The sequence below is a fragment of the Sardina pilchardus genome, chromosome 15 (assembly GCF_963854185.1).
Source record: "Sardina pilchardus chromosome 15, fSarPil1.1, whole genome shotgun sequence".
NCBI lineage: Eukaryota > Metazoa > Chordata > Actinopteri > Clupeiformes > Clupeidae > Sardina > Sardina pilchardus.
This window is the reverse complement of record NC_085008.1, coordinates 17,970,128-17,984,324: the sequence shown is the minus strand read 5'-3', so window position 1 is coordinate 17,984,324 and position 14,197 is coordinate 17,970,128. Positions and strand designations below refer to the sequence as shown.

Genomic DNA, 14,197 nt, shown 5'->3' with positions numbered 1-14,197 from the left:
GCATCGCACGCATCACTTCCCCCCCCCAGAGCCTCAGCGTGGGCCTGACTGAGCATATGCTGCCCAGTGCTGACCAAAAGCTTAGCTTCTCCTCACTGTTTGGCTGCTACATCTGTTCTCTTACAATCAGAAAGAGTGAATGAAGGGAGGGCTATTTGAAAGATGTTCAGCGCTTTCATTTTAATTTTTTATTAAGGAAGTTGTAATCCTCACTGACTACATATACATCAATACTCTAAGGGGTACATGGGGGTAGAGTTATTGGGCTAATTTAAGGTGATTTGAAAGCCTCCTAGAAGCCGCACTGGAGATCTTGCGGTCAAAACTGCCATGTGACGTCTGCGCTCTCTCTCTCTCTCTCTCTTTTGCTCTCTCTCGCTCTCTCTCGCTCTCTGTCGCTCTCCCTCAGCCCTGACGGACTCTGAGATCTTGGGCGTGGGCTCTCTGCTGAAGAAGTACATCGCTCTGCTCTGCACTCACATCGGGGACATCCTGCCCGTGGCCACCAGCATCGCCTTCAACAGCCACCGCCACTTCGCCGAGGTGTCCCACGTCATCGAGGGAGACCTCACAGGTAATGCACGCATGCCGACATGCGACGATGTACACGTTATTTGTGTACCTCCATCATAGATTACACGTAGATGCTTACATCTCTGTACATTAGTACAAAGTTAATCACAAACGCACAGGCATTGCACACCCATGCTGAAATGTATACATATATGTTGTGCTTGATGGTATCTTTGTATGCACAAGTGCAGGATGTTGCAGTTGTCTTGCGTCATTTTCTGGTGTACCTGTGAGCCCCTGCACTTGTGTTCGTAGAGCTCTTGACCGCAATACTACCTCCTGTCCTGCAGGGGTGCTGCTGCCGGAGCTGGTGGTGTCCATTGTGCTGCTGCTGACGCGCGACGCGGGGCTCATGCAGGAGACGGGCTCCATCCCGCTGCTCGCCGGCCTGCTGGAGCACCTGGACCGCTTCAACCACCTGGCGCCCGGGCACCAGAGGGACGACAACGAGGACCTGGCCTGGCCGGGACTCATGGGTACGCTGGCAGGGTGGGACGGTCAAGGGGTCGCTGGGGGTGGAGATCAAGAGCGAAGGAGATGGTGATACAAGTGAAGAGATAGAAAAGAGATAGAGGTAGTGAGGAGGGGGGGGAAAGAGCGAGAAAGACATCCTGTTATTTGCTAGCCTGCAGACCCTCTTTTCATCTTCTCCGTTCCCCAGTGGATACGCTCACATGACAGGAAAAGCTCATGGGCTTACTTCTAAGGGTTGGATTTATCTCTCCGATTCAGATGAAGTACTGGTATTTAGCCACAGGAAGAGTCTGTCAGTACTTTCATCATGACTTGCACTCATATTTCATGTTTTGGATTCAGGGTCTTTCTTCAATGGGGCGAGTTCCAGGAACAACGAGGAGGTGTCCCTCATCCGCAAGGCGGACCTAGAGAACCACAACAAAGACGGAGGCTTCTGGACCGTTATCGAGGGCAAGGTGTACGACATCAAGGACTTCCAGGCCCAGTCTCTAACTGGCAACAGCATCCTCGGTAGGCTTTTCAGGAAGTCCCGAACATATCAGGTTTAAAACTCTGAAAATAGTCCCTCAGCAGCACTGAGGGGAAATCTGAGCTTCATTAAATGGAAAGCATTCATTTCTGCTGTTCCTCTCATCATGTGTGCTCAGTGATTAGTCACTCTTCAGGATCCGTGTTGATAGCCCTGTGTTCTTCTTCTCACAGCCCAGTTCGCAGGTGAAGACCCCGTGGTGGCTCTAGAGGCAGCCCTGCAGTTTGAAGACACCAGGGAGTCCATGCAGGCTTTCTGTGTTGGCCAGTACATGGAGGTGTGTGTGTGTGTGTGTGTGTGTGTGTGTGTGTTTGATCATGTCAGGTTGTCTTCCACCTGACAGTTCTCAAAGACTATTTTTACCCTGATGGTGCATCGTTGCTCATTATGCGTGAGCCCTCCTGGGATGATTTAGTTTCATTGTGATATAAATGGACCCCCCCCCCAGGGGGCCACACCTAATTGTACAACAACTGATTGTCCCAAATATGAGTCCTTGAGAAAGTTTAGGGAAGACTTTTGATGTGCTAATACATACTCATTCTCTTCATTTCAGTAGATAAAAAAAAGCTAATGGTTGGTTGACAGTGAAGATCATAAGATCATCCCCCAAAAGACAATACTTAACTTTCACTTTAACCTCAAGTAGATCCCCAGGTGTTCAATGAGGTTTTCCAGAATTCTTTTCACTCCGTGTTCAGTGAATTTACCAGTCTGCTGCTGTCTGTAAGCAGTTGTGCAGTACATTTCATGTTGTGTTTTGAGGCCACCTCAGTCCACTACCATAACTCCCCTTCCCCTTCCCCTTGCTCCAGCCCAACCAGGAGACGGTGACCACGCCGGACCTGAGCAGCCTGTCCTCGCCGCTGATCGACACGGAGCGGAACCTGGGGCTGCTGCTGGGCCTGCACGCCTCCTACCTGGCCATGAGCACCTGCCTCTCCCCCATGGAGATCGAATGTGCCAGTGAGTCCATACTCTCGCCCTGTCCCTCAAATGACCCCCTTCATAACTTTGGACTGGTACAAAGCACTCTGGGAGGGTTAGATCAGGGATCGGCGGGTTGAAACACCTACAGTAGCTTTCCTCTGAACCTCCTTCACAGCATTAGATCAGTGCAGAGCACTCTGTGATAGTGAGATGAAGGATGTTAATGAATCGGGCTTCCTGGCAGCCACATCAATCCACGCTTTAGCTCAGTGCCAAGCTCCAGTGACGAGCAATGAGCGTGACGTTTTTGTATGGCTGACAGATTTTTTGTAGGACAGAATTTTGTCCAGATTTCATTCATCTCAATTATGGAATGGAATGTTTAGTTAGCGTGTTTGAAGCGCCAGCCCTGTTTGGGGAAGATTTGCATACCATATGAAGGAATTCCAGAATGAAGGAATTCATAAATGACGCAGCAACTTGTAATAGGCAATGCCTTACTTGGTAAAGAATTTCAGCTTTGTGCTATACTACCCTGATCGTTACTCTTTTTAGATTTATATCTTAATTGTGCTTTTGTGCTTCAAGTGTGTTTGTGTTTTATTTTGTTTCTTTGTTTTTTGTTTTGATATACCGGTATGTGTTTGTTAATTTTTTATTTCCGTGCTATTCCAGAATGGCTCCAGTCGTCCATCTTCTCCGGTGGTCTGCAGACCAGTCAGATCCACTACAACTACAACGAGGAGAAGGACGAGGACCACTGCAGCTCCCCGGGGACCACCACGCCCGACAAGGCCAAGCTCTACTCCGGCCGCATCACGCTCAGCGACCACGCGCAGCCCTTCCTCCAGGCCATCGCCGACAACAACACCCAGGACCACACTGTGAAGGTACGGCCGCACGGCCCAGCACACGGGGGGGGGGGGGAGAGGGGGGCGGTGGTGGTGGTGGAGATGGTGGAGATGGTGGTGGTGGTGGTGGTGGTGGTGGAGATGGGGAGAGAACGGACGTGTAGCAGTCAGACAATGGAACTCTAATGAAGTAGCTCCAAGGTCACTGTGCAATTTGGCCCAGAGTGTTAATATACAGTACGGCACTGCTGGCCAAGACGATAGGAGAGAGGGGGCTGGGTGGGGGGAGGACTAAGAGCATTTTGGAGGAAGGAACACTAATCAAAGAGCTTCAAGTTTACAAATGAAGTCACTTCAAGGGTAATTTGAAACTTGGCTCAAACTGACTGCTTTCCGTTCCCTGAGTGTCTGTTCAGAGTTCAGTCCTCACAAGCCCATATGAGAATTATTAAGATTGTAAGATTTTTCTGCTACCATTTTAATTTGCCACGTCATTTGTGTATACTAGCAGTATATACTGTAACAAGTAGCTTAATTGCCATTTTTGTCTGATTAGTGTGTGAATACTAATGATATATGAGTGTATGCAGTTAAGTGTTTTGTAAATGGTTCTCTAAATTGTGCATGCTGCTGCTGCTGCTGCAGGACTTCCTGTGCCAAATCGAGCGCTGTTGTAAGCAGTGCCACCTCATCACACCCATCACCTTCCCCCCGGAGCACCCCGTCGAGGAGGTGGGACGCCTGCTGCTCTGCTGCCTGCTCAAGCATCACGACCTCGGTGAGACACACACACACACACACACACACACACACACAGCTCTAATCAACTACCAGTAAGAAACAGCAAGATGAGTGATAAATGAGTGTTAAATGAACTCTCTTATCATTTAGTGATCTATAAGTGATTTGTTTCCTCTTGCAGGTCACGTCGCACTCTCACTTGTCAATCAATGTGCCTTGGTCGTGGATCAGGGGAAGATGAGGTCCGTTCCCCGATCAGTGATTGATGTGTGTCGGATGGTGTACCAGGCCAAGTGCTCACTGATCAAGGTAACAAGTGTGTGTGTGTGTGTGTGTGTGTGTGTGTGTGTGTGTGTGTGTGTGTGTGTGTGTGTGTGTGTGTGTGTGTGTGTGTGTGTGTGTGTGTGTGTGTGTGTGTGTGTGTGTGTGTGTCTGTGAAGCCTCATGAGAGAATTATTTAGAAAACCTGTCTTGTCATGATCCCTTAGGTTTTATAGCATAGATGTTTTGCATATTTCTACAGAACTCCCAGATGCTCATCAGCCTAACTAATCATAATCTTTAGAGACCAGTAGCATTCCTACTGACCACACCATGAGCTCGTGCCCCCTGTCTGTGGACCTCTGTTAGTTTAGTATCACCTTTCGTTGTGCCTCCAGAAGTATGTCTAATGTCAGCTTAGCCCCAACCATATGGCCCTTGCCCTGACCCTTCACCTTTGCACTTTGACCTCTCCCGTTTGTGCGACAGACGCACCAGGAGCAGGGCCGTTCCTACAAGGAGGTGTGCGCGCCGGTCATCGAGCGCCTCCGCTTCCTCTTCAACGAGTTGCGCCCGGCGGTCAGCAACGACCTGTCCATCATGTCCAAGCTCAAGCTGCTCGGCTCGCAGCCCCGATGGAAGAGTATCGCCCAGAGGCTGATCAGGGACCGGCGGAAAAAGAGAGGTACGTACCGTACCGTACCGGCTCTGATGACCACGCGACCGTCTGACTGGACTTAAGTCCTGACTGGACTTAAGTTTTGTAACTGTGTTTTGCATAGAGTTCCTGTTTCCTACCAACTGGTTCTCTGTGTTTTGCATGGAGTTCCTGCTCCTGTTACCAACTGGTTCTCTGTGTTGAAAAAGTTCCCCTGAAGCTTAAAAAAAAAAAAAAAAAAAAAAAATTATGATTGTGGAAAACCTTTTTTTGTAAATTTCAATTTTCAATTTAATTTAACATTACACATGTCTCATGGCACTTTACAGAGTGTTAAACATTCAAAGAGAGCCCATGAGTAACAGGGGCAAGGAAAAACTCCCTAGAATTGGATATACATATAGGAAGAAACCTCAGACAGATCCACGACTCAAGGGCCCAACCCATCTGCTTGGGGTCAGTTACAGTAAAGTAATTTGTAGTTTGAAAGTTACAATGACAATGAAAGTTCAAATAGTCCAGTGTAGGGAATAAATTGTCCATTAGTAATCCATTAGTTATTTCGGAAAGTGATGGGTCGCTAGGATGCGTGGGCCAAAGATTCGGGCAGGGAACCATAGCAGGCGATGGTAGGGCAGTCATAGGGATGGCGATGGCAATGGCGATGGTAGGGCAGTCAGAGGGATGTGACTTCAGGTGTGATGAGGGACAGGCACAGAGATGGTTGATGGCTGGTAATGGTTTACCTCACAGGTGAGGTATAGGGGAAAGGGAAGAGAAATAGAGTGTGTTAGTATAACTGTAAGTCATGATGGTTGGTATTAATAAGTATATCAATGGTGATATAAATGATTATACTATAGAGGGTTTACAAAACGCTTTTACGCACCTCTTTTGTGGGGACAGGTGCGTCGGAATAGGTTACCCAGTTAAACCCGAAAAGAGAATCCCGCACATCGTCCACCACGCATGCAAACATCCACCCACCCACCACGCACGCAACACTTAAGCCTTTTAGAAAATATGGATTTGTAGTTTTTAAAATATACATTTTCTTCAGTGTAATTTCACATCTGACCCTAGATGGCACCCTGTAATACACAGCTTGTTCAAGCTTTGCTAGAATATTCTGCATTTTCTAGCAGAGTTGTTTTATTTGTCGATTTGCATACCGAGATCCAAGGGGCTTTCATACTGCCTGATATCAACTCCTGAGACGTGTGTGTGTGTGTTTGTGTGTGTGTGTGTGTTTGATGGTGCATTGCTTTCATCCCTGGCAGTGCCTAAGAAGTCGGAGTCGGCGGACATGGAGGAGGTGAAGCTGGAGATCGAGGGGACCAACGAGGAGGAGCTGTCAGTACCCATCAGCCCCACGCCCGCCACAGACAAGAAACACGCCACCGCCAAGTCCCCCAAGGTACACACACACACACACACACACACACACACACACACACACACACACACACACACACACACATAGATTTTCTCTCTTCAACTAGATTTTTCTTTCTTTCTGTCATTGTAACTTTTTTTCTCTCTCTCTCTGTCAGTCTTGCCGTTTCTGTACATTCCCCCCTCTCTTTGTTCCTCAGTGACACCCTTATATGACTAACCAAAGGGACTGTAGTAGTTCCAGTGTTTGTCCATACATACAACATATCTATACAGTACATTGCACACATGTATATTTGAAGTGTGTTTATGTGGTCCTCTGTGTTGAGATGGCATGATCACATACATATGACATGACCTGACCATGCATCTGATGTTTCACCAGTGGCGGTTCTAGACTGAATTACTCCCCAGACGAGATCCTCCACGAGCGCCCCCATGAGTGTTTTTTGACGCACTTTGCGTCAGTCGGGCTCATAGGGTTAAGCGCTCGTGCCGCCCCATACAAGATGCCGCCCCGGGCGACCGCCCGGCTCGCCCGTACCTAAAACCGCCACTGTGTTTCACAATCACTGTTCTGGCTGAGGGGAGATCAGATTCTTCATCATGTGCCCAGCACTGTTGTTATGATGTCTGTTGATGGTACTCAACGTCCCGTTAGGCAGCGCTGCATGTTTTACGACTGGCTCTCTGCTCGACACGTCTCCAGGGTGCTCGTGGCTCTGCCCAACTGGAGCAGGGCATTAATAAAGCATGGCACTTGTAATGCCAACGGCCACTCGACGTGTCTGGGCACAGAAAGCCCTCTTTTCAGAGACGGGAGTCTCACACAGACTCAGCCTGAGTGTTTTGACCCACGCTGCTCTTTAGAATAGACTGCCAGTATTTGTTCGCTATTTGTTTATCCACCAAACTGTCAGCCGCAAAGTTTTCGCTGTGATGAGAAAGGGGGTCATTTAAGGCTTATAATATAAACTTATAAACTAAAGTTTAGCTGAGATGGTCTGCCTTAAACACAAGTAAAACCGCACACTTTGGTCCCACCAACTGGTAGCTTAGGGTGCCAACAATGTTAAAGCCATAGGCTGATTGGCAAACAAGACTGAACTAGCTGAGCTGTATACTTTGCCTGTACGTTTGAATAAAGACAATTAAGTGAGGTGAATGAACATGAAATGTCAAGTAATGGCATGTTGTGGTTTTCTTCTGTGCTTGAATACCGTTTGTGTGTGTGTGTGTGTGTGTGTGTGTGTGTGTGTGTGTGTGTGTGTGTGTGTGTGTGTGTGTGTGTGTGTGTGTGTGTGTGTGTGTGTGTGTGTGTGTGTGTGTGTGTGTGTGTGTGTGTGTGTGTGTGTGTGTGTGTGTGTGTGTGTGTGTGTGTGTGTGTGTGTGTGTGTGTGTGTGTGTGTGTGTGTGTGTGTGTGTGTGTGTGTGTGTGTCAGCAGGACAAGTGGCAGCCTCTGCTGAGCACGGTGGCGAGCGTGCAGAAGTACCGCTGGCTGAAGCACAGCATCCACGGCTGCCCGTCCCAGTCCAGCCTCATGGGCACCATCGTGGAGTTCTCCCTCAAGGAGGAGCCGCTGGACGTGGAGAAGATGAGGAAGTGCCTCCTCAAACAGGTGACTCATACAAACACACACGCACATTATCACATACCTCACATAAATGACACACACACACACACACACACACACACACACACACACACACACACACACACACAAATGAGAGACACACACACACTCGTGTATATATATATTCCAGACACAACCAACTGTGCATATCTCTTGCGCATATGAACACCTACAAATATATAGGGTTGGTTTCCCTTACATGGATCAAAATTAGTCCTACACTAATATAATATAAAAGAAAACTTCAATGAATAGTATTTACTGTAGTCTAGCACTATGCTAAATCCATAGGTACTTCAATTCAGACATAATCCCCTATCAGACTTTGTTTGTTTGGTTTCAGAATTGCATGCATGCATGTGTGTGTGTGTGTGTGTGTGTGTGTGTGTGTGTGTGTGTGTGTGTAACACTGGTGTTTGTCCACAGCTGGAGCGGGCGGAGGTGCGGCTGGAGGGCATCGACACCATGCTGAAGCTGGCGTCCAAGAGCTTCCTGCTGCCCTCTGTCCAGTACGCCATGCTCTGCGGCTGGCAGAGGGTCATCCCAGAAGGGACCAATATTGGGTGAGTTCGCTCAGTGGAGACCCACTTTAGTCAAGTGCTATGTAATAAGTCACAAGTGAATAATTACAGTGTAATTACATTTTTATAAAAGATGGCAATATTGCCACAGGGCAATATCTTTCCATGCTAGGAAAAGAGTCGGTTCAATTTTTCTAATAGTTTGATTGTTGAAATTATGAAAAAGTGAATTTATAAACGTCGGGTAAATCTATCATTTTAATGCACGGAAGCAGTGCCTGGCATTTGTGGATACATTTACAAAAAGTCATTTAATCTAGAGATGGTTCTTGTCAGTCGTTAATTTATGGATGAGTCGTCTGTTGAGGCCTTCAGAGCAGGGAAGGGGAAGAAGCTGCCTGTTGAAACCTTAATCCCATGTGACAATTCCCACCGTCATCGAACATGTCTGTTGTTTGCTTTAGCGTGTAAGAGTGTTGTTGTAACGGTAGAAGTAGTTGTGCATGGCTGTAAGTGAGAGCGACTGCTGATTGTGCTGCTTGCTGTGTTATGCGACGCTGCCGCCGCAGGGAGCCTCTGGCCGACTGTCTGAAGGACGTGGACCTGATCCCTCCCTTCAACCGCATGCTGTTAGAGGTCACCTTTGGCAAGCTGTACGCCTGGGCCATTCACAACATCCGGAACATCCTACTCGAGGCCAGTGTCAAGTTTAAAGAGCTGGGTAAGTGGCTTTATAGTCGCTCCTGAATTTCACCTCCTCATTTCGGCTGCACCATAGAACACTCTGCCAAGAGCAATCTGACAATCATGAGAGTTTTTGGAGCACTGACGGTACGAAAGGCTACAGTCCAGTCTTTTTGTTGACATATACTGCAAATTGTATTAATAACAGTAAAATATATTGAACGCATATATAAAGAACATGTACAGAAGTGAATCAGATGTAATGACTGCACAAAGTGAATGACATATCAATGGCTTCTATAGTAACAGCTCAGATAAACATGTGGGTGGTCCTGTGCAGCGTTTCACCTCCTCATTCACAGTAGGCTGCACCATAGGACAGGACACTCTCTTATATTAATCATCCTGACAATTATGAGAGCCTGGAAGCACTGAACATGAGAATGGCTACAGACCAGGGTTCCTTATCACATCACATCACATCTTTTTATTGAGATATATGACTGCACATTGCATAAGTGACAATAAAATAGATTGAATTGAAACTTGGTATTCAGCATCGACCTTTATTGTAATATCTCAGATAGGCGTACAGTTGTTTTCCCGTGCTGCGTCTCTAAACTGGTTCTGACCCGACAGGCGTGCAGCCGGTGCCCCTGCAGACCATCACCAACGAGAACCCGGCGGGACCAAGCCTGGGCACCATCCCGCAGGCCCGCTTCCTGCTGTCCATGCTGCACATGCTCACGCTGAAGCACGGCGCCAACAGCCTCAGCCTGCTGCTCAACTCCGGCATGCTGGCGCTCACCCAGAGCGTCCTGCGCCTCATTGGTCAGTCCGCCGCCGCCGCCGCGCCGGCACACCACACTATTGGTGGACACGGCTCACAGCTCAGTCACACATAGACTGTGTTCTAATTCACAAACTCATATTAGGTATTGTGAATAAATTCAAATTCGCACACTTCTGTACTTACAATACCTAATATGAGTAATAATATGAGAATTAGATATTGTAGGTACAGAAGTATGCACATTTGAACACATTCGCATCATAATATTATTACTCATATTAGGTATTGTAAGTACAGTATGTGAAATTAAACACAGCCACAGTCTATATAGCACATAGCACACCACTCTGTCCACTACAGAAACTCTTTCTTGTCTTGTGTTACTGATCATAATGTTGATTTGAAGAACACATGAGTAGTTAATTGCCCTGAACGAACACACCACTTCATTTCTACATGTACAGTACATGTTCATTTGAAGTGTGTGTGTGTGTGTGTCAACAATAAATCCTAGTGTGGAAGTCACATCTCTTTACAATCTCTAAATCTCTACCATTAAAGGAGTCATAGAACGCATTTTTTGACCATTACAAATTGATCTTTGAGCCTAAATAATGTCATATGTAAATTTGTGGGGCTGAAAACGCCCCAGGAGCACTGCTAGATCGCCTAATACAAGGTCATAAATAAGCCTTGCAATGAAACACTTTGTTTTTCCCGCCCACTCAGCAAGTTCATGAATATTCAAATGAGATGCGCGCTGATTGGTCTATTGGCCGATATGTCCTGAAAGTTGATTGGCTCAATCCACCGGTCTGAAGCTAGAGCAAAGTGAAACTACGTTTACTGCTGGTAAATAAAGCCAAAGTCTTTGATTAAGCTATCAACAATGGATTTAAATAAGGAATATAGCCGTACATGTATAAACCGAGTCAGAAGAAGGTTCTGACGAAAATGAAGTGCAGCAGATTCCCCAACAGAATGAATGTGTTAGATTGGTAAGTTTTATCAGTACATTTCTTAGTATAGTAACTATCCAAAGTTAGCTGTAATAACGCTAGCATTACAACGTCTCTGCCATAGACCACATATCTAGATACTAGCATCGTAAGAGCAGTTTAACAAGAATTATTAATCGAAGGTATGCAAATGAGAGGGGGTGTATCTAAAGGGGGATGGGCGCCTATTACGTGTTATCTGAGCTCTGTTCAGATTGGAGCATTTCAACACGGCTGTTTCTATTTCTCAATTTGCATACGAAAGCAGGCGGGGGACGCGGTAAAGTCTTTGGTGTTGTCCTTTGGACACTGCTCGCAGCCTAAATTCAACAGGAACAAGGTGAATGTGGTTTTGAATTCTAGGACTCCTTTAAGTTCACTACTTTCCCACAGACAAGCACACTGTTTATTTGCCGACTGCCTCTGAGCTCCTAGTGTTGTGTCCAATCATGCTGGTGTGTGTACAGTATATCTGATGACCGTGTGTGTCTGATGACCGTGTGTGTGTGTGTGCCACAGGGCCCAGCACGGACAGTGCGGAGGAGGAGATGTGTGCGGGGGCCCACGGGGGCTCGGCCACGGTGCTGGAGGAGTCCCGCAAGGAGGCCACCCCCACACCTCTGCCCGTCTCCGGCCCCGAGCTGGCCGCCATGATGAAGATCGGCACCAGGGTCATGAGGGGCCAGGACTGGAAGTGGGGAGACCAGGTATGTGGGCAGTAGTGTGTGTGTGTGTGTGTGTGTGTGTGTGTGTGTGTGCGCGTGGGGGGTTGGGTGTGAAGGGAAATATTTATTATGGCAACTGCAGTCAGACTTAAATTATTTGGAATTATTTAAAGGTCAGATAGCATAAGTGGGAAATATTTATAGACAATATACAGAGGAAACATTGAGCTCACTCATTGTGTGGGTGGGTGGATAAGTGTTTCTGGGATTGATTTGTGTGCGTGTGTTTTGTTAATTTTGTGTGTGTGTGTGTGTGTGTGTCCTGTGCATCAGGACGGGCCCCCTCCCGGTCTGGGGCGCGTGATCGGCGAGCTCGGCGAGGACGGCTGGATCCGCGTCCAGTGGGACACCAGCAGCACCAACTCGTACCGCATGGGCAAGGAGGGCAAGTACGACCTGAAGCTGGCCGAGCCGCCGCCCGCCACCCAGCCCACCACCGAGGACTCAGACACGGAGGACGACACCGGTCTGCATCAGCACCGCAGTAAACTCTACTCCACTCCCCTCCAGCTCTCCACTCCACCCCACAGAGCAGACTCAGAGAGCAGACACCCCTCAGCAGGCTTTAGCACTAGCTCAGCGCTACCAAAGATTATACGTAGAGCGCTGCGCTTAGCGTCCTATGATCTTTGGCGCTACTTCAGAATCAGCACCACTCCTAAAGCCAAAAACTATGCTACATTTATGAAAAGCTTTACACTGATTTGATGAGAGTTACTTAAATTGATGACATCAGAATCAGCACCACTCCTAAAACCAAAACTATGCTACACTTATGAAATTTACATTGATTTGATGAACGTTATTTAAATTGATGACCTCATTTCAGCTTTAAAAAAGCTAATTTTCCCTTAGGATCAAATATTTAGGATCAATGCATGTAGGATCATCAGAATCTATCTAAATCACGATTGGACCTGTGCATTCTGAAACTGAAATGTTTTGCCTCTCAGGTTCTGAAGCTCTGCTTTTCCTCATGAATACCTGTAGTACTAGTATTACTGCGTTACACTGACCTGTGCTTGTCCTGCTCCTCCGTCAGAGGGCGACGGGGACAACGAGAGCGCCCACCCGACGGCCATGCTGCTGACCAGCACGGTCAACCTGCTCAAGACGCTGGCGCTGTCGGCGGGCATCCACGCCGAGGTCATGCAGACGGAGGCCACGCGCACCCTCTGCGGCCTGCTGCGCATGCTGGTGGACAGTGGCGTCAACGACAAGACCGGTACGAGACCGCACTAGCTAGCGGTTAGACTGAGTGTGTCTGTCTATTCTCGGTCGGATAGTTTGTACTGCAGTGGGTCTGGTAGTTCAACATGTTACAGCTCCCAGGTCAAATGAGCAGCTTTTGGAAACCAGAAGTGTTGAAAGATGTTAATGAAAGCCATACCAAGCCATGGATTTTTATACACTAAAGACTTTTATACGCTTTTTATACGCTTTTTAACAAAAGCCAAACCTGTAATCAACTCTAGACAAAGTCAATTGGCATCAATCAATACAATTAAACGGAATTGACCAGTGATACTACGATTCTGAATTGCGTAACTAACTGGCCAGTGTGCTGACACCCCCCCCCCCACGCTCCTGCAGGCTGTCCATCGCAGCGTCTGGTGTGGCGGGAGCAGCACCGCAACTGGTGCACGCTGGGCTTCATCCGCAGCATCGCCCTGACGCCCAACATGTGCTCCACCCTCAGCACCTCGGCCTGGATCGGCCTGCTCATCCGCATCGTGGAGGGCCACCAGTCCTTCACCGCCGTCACCCTCCAGAGACAGGTGGGGCGCCACCTGCTGGTCACACTCATACACTACAGCTGTAGAAGACTGCTAGCATCAGACATGCATCTAGGGCCTGAAACACTGAACACTGAGAAACAATGAGGTGTTTATTCACTCCAGAGCAGCTAATACACTAGGGGTGTCATATAGAACCTAATAAAGAATAAGAAGAATTGAAGAACCCTTAGGGGTTCCTTTGATGGATCCTTCAAAATGTGTTAAAGAACCATTTAGGGGTGCCATATATGAAGTACTGTATGCAATAGAACCATTTTTGGTTATATATAGCACCTGTTTTTCTAAGAGTGTAGCCGTGCAATTACATTTGCACTGTATTCACAGACATGTTTAATGCATCCAGTTAGGGCCAGCTGGTGAAGTAGTTGATTTAGCTTGCATCGTTTCACTCTGATGATATATCCTTTTGCTTGTGTCCTGGTCATTAGATCCTGGCACTGAGACTGCTGCAGGCGGTGCTGCCGTCCTGGGATAAGATGGAGCGCTCGCACGACATGAAGTTCCTGGTGGAGAAGCTCTTCGGCTTCCTGGGCAGCCTGCTCAGCACCTGCTCCTCCGACCTGCCCCTCCTCAGAGGTACAGGACACTCAGGACACTCACACCTGCTCTCTTCCAGAGATAGAATAGA

At 47.7% G+C, this 14,197-nt stretch overlaps 1 protein-coding gene across 14 annotated transcripts in view; it reads left to right on the top strand.

Moving 5' to 3' along the window:
* The window catches only part of herc2 (HECT and RLD domain containing E3 ubiquitin protein ligase 2), an 81,340-nt gene that overhangs the window by 23,694 nt on the left and 43,449 nt on the right, over positions 1-14,197 (top strand). For 9 of the 14 annotated variants that reach the window (XM_062556377.1, XM_062556376.1, XM_062556370.1 and 6 more), the window contains 19 exons: positions 410-574; positions 864-1,049; positions 1,390-1,560; positions 1,753-1,856; positions 2,395-2,545; positions 3,185-3,399; positions 4,006-4,138; positions 4,283-4,410; positions 4,852-5,047; positions 6,301-6,437; positions 7,858-8,034; positions 8,476-8,612; positions 9,140-9,291; positions 9,894-10,085; positions 11,565-11,752; positions 12,044-12,254; positions 12,813-12,995; positions 13,364-13,548; positions 13,998-14,145. In XM_062556377.1, the coding sequence (XP_062412361.1) occupies positions 410-574; positions 864-1,049; positions 1,390-1,560; positions 1,753-1,856; positions 2,395-2,545; positions 3,185-3,399; positions 4,006-4,138; positions 4,283-4,410; positions 4,852-5,047; positions 6,301-6,437; positions 7,858-8,034; positions 8,476-8,612; positions 9,140-9,291; positions 9,894-10,085; positions 11,565-11,752; positions 12,044-12,254; positions 12,813-12,995; positions 13,364-13,548; positions 13,998-14,145 (3,159 nt within the window). The remainder of the gene's footprint in view (positions 1-409; positions 575-863; positions 1,050-1,389; positions 1,561-1,752; positions 1,857-2,394; positions 2,546-3,184; positions 3,400-4,005; positions 4,139-4,282; positions 4,411-4,851; positions 5,048-6,300; positions 6,438-7,857; positions 8,035-8,475; positions 8,613-9,139; positions 9,292-9,893; positions 10,086-11,564; positions 11,753-12,043; positions 12,255-12,812; positions 12,996-13,363; positions 13,549-13,997; positions 14,146-14,197) is intronic. The other 5 variants (XM_062556381.1, XM_062556374.1, XM_062556380.1 and 2 more) reach the window with 3 other exon arrangements.